The sequence below is a fragment of the Otolemur garnettii genome, unplaced genomic scaffold (assembly GCF_000181295.1).
Source record: "Otolemur garnettii isolate 467f Iridium unplaced genomic scaffold, OtoGar3 scaffold00151, whole genome shotgun sequence".
In the NCBI taxonomy this organism is placed as follows: Eukaryota; Metazoa; Chordata; class Mammalia; order Primates; family Galagidae; genus Otolemur; species Otolemur garnettii.
Window position 1 is genome coordinate 436,457 of NW_003852546.1, and position 5,624 is coordinate 442,080.

General features: G+C 39.8%; 1 protein-coding gene across 2 annotated transcripts in view; it reads right to left on the minus strand.

Annotated features, from left to right (window-relative positions):
• Window positions 1-2,575: 2,575 nt before the first annotated feature.
• The window catches only part of ZFP90 (ZFP90 zinc finger protein), a 23,259-nt gene continuing 20,210 nt past the window's right edge, over window positions 2,576-5,624 (minus strand). Inside the window, exon 5 of one of the 2 annotated variants that reach the window (XM_003799362.3) lies at window positions 2,576-4,592. In XM_003799362.3, the coding sequence (XP_003799410.1) occupies window positions 2,929-4,592 (1,664 nt within the window). In that variant the 3' untranslated portion in view covers window positions 2,576-2,928. Of the gene's footprint in view, window positions 4,648-5,624 lie in introns of both variants that reach the window. The other variant, XM_023518927.1, reaches the window with a different exon arrangement.

Here is a 5,624-nt window from a genome sequence, read left to right on the forward strand (position 1 = left end):
CTACTCAGGAGGCTGACGCAAGAGAATCACCTATGCCCAAGAGCTGGAGGTTGCTGTGAGCTGTGATGCCACAGCATTCTACCAAGGGTGATAAAGTAAGACTCTGTCTCTAAAAAAAAAGAAAAAAGTGGTCTCCCAAGAAGCTTTAGGTCAGCCTAGCAACCACCAAAATATAGTTTTCCTGCCAGCTCTACTTTGAAAAAATTCTGGAAAAGGGCGCTAATTGGCTGAACTACATCACAATCCTGCCGGTAGAAAAATGTCACTGAGCCCTGGGGGCAACCTGACTTGTGTTCTTGCAGTCAGTACAGCAGGAACTGTTACGAGAGGAAGTGGGAGGAGAAGCTGTGCACACAAAGACAAGAGCAACACCACCACCTCTAAGTAGGAGCTGTAAGGATTCAATGCAATGAAACACTTAGAACAATGTCTTCTAAATAGTAAGCACTCAGTAAATGGTAACTGTTATCAACTCACCTGGCTATGACGAATTTAGCAGTTAATCCTTCCTTCTTCACATGCTATTCTTAAATCTTAGTCAAGTTCTAAACATTGAAAAAGACAAACTGACTCCCATTTAACTCAGAAGGCTATTTATTGAAAGGATATGATGATGTTACAAGGATGCATTTTATGTAGCTCCCAAAGGGTATGTGTAAGTGCAAGGTGTATGTCTGCTCAGTCAGCTACACATACACCCTGGGCTCCCTCCCTATCAGTGAAAATGTGCTGAAATTCAGAGAGTTGTGGCTGGATCCACGTCAGGCTCCACACACACACCAGTGGTCCCTTTTAGGTCAAGTTTTTATAAACTTCTGTAACAGTGGAGCAAGACTCAATTGGTTACAATTTGTGCCATTCCTGCATATAATCCACTATGGAGATCCCCAAACAACCAGCAGCAAAATGAGCTTCTGACCAGCATCCCAGCCAATCAGTAGGGGAGGGTCTGAGAATTACCCATTGTCAACTATATATCAGACAACACAAGTATGGCCTTGGCATTGTGTGAGAGCTAAGCTTGGAGCATCATAAACAAGTGGGGTTTTTTTTAGTGATTAATGTCTTGGAAGGGCATGTTCTGGAAGATCTGCTCTGAAACAGCCCATCTTGCTTCAAGGCTTCACAGGTATTGGTACACATACCACATTTCAGCTCCCATGTACATTCTTCCCAGCAAAGGATGAAGAATGCTTGGGGAAATGCCTCACACCATCCAGGATGAGAGAAGGGTAATGGATGCCACTATCTGGCATGAAAAGGAGCCAATAGGAAAAGTTCACCATCAGCACCACTGATACCATTTCACTCCATGATTCATAATAAGGGCCATTATCATTTGCCTATCTTGAGGGGAGAGGCTCTTGTATAAAAAGGGGGCCAGTGTCTACAATTGCTTCCAAATTTCTCTGCAATGTGATGAAACAACAAGGTTCTGAAAATTCCTTTAGGATAGTCCATGGGAGGCATGAGGGGATGGAGCATGCCACTGAAGCTTAGCTCATGCTATACTAATGGAAAGGCAAAATAGAGCTAAAACAAGCTGATTTTCTATAATGGTGAAATATTACCTTTGAACACAATTCAAATACATAGTGTTTCTCTGACAAAATTTATGGCAATGATAATTGGACTTTTCTATAGTAAAATTAACTGGGAAAAATTTTCCCCTTAGTTTTGTGTCATTTCCCCACTGATATAGAAAGTTTTGGGCATGCCATAAAAAGCACAAGCAGAAGATTAGTTCTATGAAACTGACATATATTAGCTGAAAGTATTACAATTGGGAGAGGGAAAATGTCACCAGTAGTTTAACTATCTACAGTTTCTGTTATTTGGTTGTAAGCTTCCAAGAAGTTGCTATAAATAGTGACAAATTTGCATACATGTTGCTGCCTCTCATGTTTTTAGGAATTCCAGAAGGATCCAACTGATAAGTGCTCATTAACTGTTTGGGTATCTGATGTAACCTAAAATTTACTTTAGGCTGGGCATGGTGGCTTATGCCTGTAAACTCTGGGAGGCCGGGTAGGAAGACTGCTTGAGGTCAGGAGTTTGAGAACAGCCCAAGGAAAAGTAAGACTCCCATCTCTACTAAAAATAGGAAAATCAGCAGGGTGCTGTGGTGCATTCCTGTATTTCCAGCTACAAAACTAAGACATAAGGATCACTTGAGCTTGAGTTTGAAGTTGCAGTAAGCTACAATGACACTACTGCACTCTACATGGGGTGACAGAATGAGACTGTCTCAAAAAAATAATAATAATTTAAAAGTCCTCTAAATTCCAAAATACCTTTTCAGTGGCAAGACCGTGGGGCCAAAGATCCAGGAAACCTGAATGCTCAACCCAGTTTTGCCATGATAAGTTACATGTATCACACTGTGCAAACCACTTTACATCTTTGGTTTTAGTATCTTCATCTGTACAGTGAAGCCTACAAAGAAATAGGCTGGTCGACCTAATTCTTTGAATGGTGAATTTCTGGAGGTGGAATCAATTTCCTTGGTGAGGTTAACATTAAGAGCTGCAGTTGAGTGCAGTTGTCAAACAATTTTAAAATAAGTGTCAGTTACTTTGCAGGAGTTTTATTGTTTTAAAAGGCTGTTGACAATGGGAATTACAAGTCAAGCTATTGAAACATGGTGATCGCCTGCATATATTCAGACGTTTTATGAAATCCAATATATGGGCATATTATTTCCAACTGGATACATATGGTGTTTGTAGTTGCTTTACAATAGTCTGTAATCAGATGAGAATGTGGCTTTTATTTATTAAATTAAATTCCGTCAACTGGCATAGTTTTTCTCCACACACAACACACACACATAGCTCATCACATTCTCAAGCTTTCTCTCCATTAAGAATCTTCTGACTTCAAATCAGAACAATATTTTAGCTAAAGCATTCTACACATTCCTTCATTTCAGGGTTCCTTAAATTTATTTCGTGTATGAATTCTCTGGTGTTTAGTAAGAGCTGAGCTTCGGCTAAAGTTTTTCCCACATTCCTTACAAGAATAGGGTTTTTCTCCAGTATGGATTCTCTGATGATCATGCAGGTTGGTTTTCTTTCGGAAGGCCCGTCCACATTCATTACATTCGTAGGGTTTCTCTCCGGTATGAGTTCTCTCATGCTGAATTAGAGATGAACTTTGACTGAAGGCTTTCCCACAGTCTATACATTCGTAGGGTTTTTCTCCAGTGTGGGTCCTCTCATGTTGAGTAAGTGATGAACGTCTACTGAAAGCTTCTCCACACTCATTACACTCATAGGGTTTTTCTCCAGTATGAATTCTGTGATGCTCTATGAAACTTGTACTCCTTTTGAAAGCTTTTCCACATACGTTACATTGATATGGTTTCTCTCCAGGATGAGAAATAGGTTGTTGACTAAAGGCCTGTTCACAATCATAGGGGTTCTCTCCAGAATGGATCCTCTGATGGTCAGTAAAGTCTGTAATGTGACTGAAATCTTCCCCACAGTCATCACAATGGTGGGATTTCACTTCGGTGAGAGTGCCTTCATCTTGCTTAAGAGATGAGCTATGCTTAAAATCTATGCTGTAGTTATTGCTTTGGTAAGGTTTACCTCTCTTATGGATCCTCATATGTTTATAAAGGGATGGGCTCTGACCAAAAGCCCTCCCACATATGCTACATTCAAAAGGTTTCTCTCCAGTATGAGTCCTCTCATGTTGGACAAGGGAAGAACATCGACTGAAGGCTTTCCCACATTCTTTACATTGGAAGGGCTTCTCTCCACTGTGTGTGACCTCATGCTGAGTAAGGGATGTGCCATGCCTAAAGGACCTCCCACACAGATTACATCGATAGGGCTTCTCTCCAGTGTGAATTCTCTGGTGTTGAACAAGGGAAGAGCTGCGCTGGAAAGCTTTCCCACAGAGACTACACTGATAGGGTTTCTCTCCTGTGTGAGCATTCTCATGTTGACCAAGGGATGAGCTATGCCTGAAGGCCTTTCCACAGACATTGCACTCAAAGGGTTTCTCCCCAGTGTGAATCCTCTGATGCTCAGTAAGCTGTGTCTTCCAGAGGAAAGTTTTCCCACAGTCAGTACATTCATGGTGTTTTTTTCCAGGATAAATTCCCTGATCTGTACCATTGGGGAAAGCTCCCTCTCCTTTGTGAGTTTTCTCATGTTTAGTAAGTGATGATCTATGAATAAAGGCTTTTCTACATTTATTACATTTATAGGGTTTCTTTTTTGGAATGATATTGTTCTGATTAAGTAAATCTGAATTATGTCCCAAATTGCTTCCAAGTGTCTGACATTCACTAAGCCCTACTCTCAAAGGAATGTTCAGTTGTGTAATCAGGTCTCTGTTCAACTTAGAGTTTTCACCAAATTTATTTTGCTCAAAGCTTTCTTGTAGGGTGACTATTTTCTTCTGAGTGGGTGTCTCTGGCTCCAGATGTCTCTTCCACTTTTCCTGGTGCCTCTCTAGTGGGCTGTTAACATCCCAGGAGTCTTCTAATGTGGCATGCGAGAGATTATCTGTGCTATGGGATACTTCTGATACATTCTGCTGTAGATATGATGATTTGGCTTCAGGCCTGGTCTTCCAGTCTGAAAGACATCCAAAGTGCAAAAGTCCTGTATTCCTTCCTGTTGAAGCAAACTGCTACAGTAGAAATTAGGAAATGAAAAAGATACAAATTATACAAGGCTCTGCTTTGAAATTAGTTTCTTGAAATTAGCTTCTTTTGAAAAGAATTAAGAGAGGTGACAGTGAAGATTGCAAATCCAGAGAGTGTGCTAAGTGCAGAGAATGAGGAAGGCCCTCCTAGAGGAGGGGTGGTTAGGGAATAAGGGAGTGAGCATGAGTGTTAGACATAGATACAAATGGAACCAATCATATTCTATCTTGCAGGATCCTATCTGCTCTGTCTCCTGTCCTTTCACAAACCACCATGAATCTATCTTTCTAACACATCCATTTAGTAATTTGCTTAAATTTTAGTCTTTAAGGTTCCAGGTTTCCAAACATTGCCAAGAAAATCTATACCCAGTGAGCTAACCAAAATGATTCTTTGATATACTTGAGAGATCAAGTGCTATACTTTATAAACTAAGAAAAAGTAGTATTTCAGGAGACAAATCATCTTTGCCCTTACAACTGGTGCTTTTGGTGCATCTGAGCTCTGGCTCTTCACTAATCATCTCTCTTGACCAAGAAGGATTGATTATAATCTGCCTAATAAATTGATCTCTAAGTCCCCATTTTTACCTCAGAAATACCAATAGCAGAGAATTAATTAATGTCTAGGTTCTAAGAATGGAAACTTTTGAAAACCAAGGGCAAGGAACTTTCTTGAGTGAAAAAATCTTCCATATTGACAGGAATTTGGATTCAATGCATCAATGCATTTGTTGAAAGTAAGTGGAAGGTAGATATAACAGTTGTACATTACATTGTATATAACATTTCCTTAAAACACAGAACTGTAAATAAATATTGAACTCTAGTTAATGATATACATACTAAAGTGTGTAGAAATGAAACGTCCTCATGTCTGGACCTTACTTGGAAATGTATCAAAAGATGGACTGATAGATATAGATGAAGAGAATATGATAAAGCAAATATAACAAAATAAT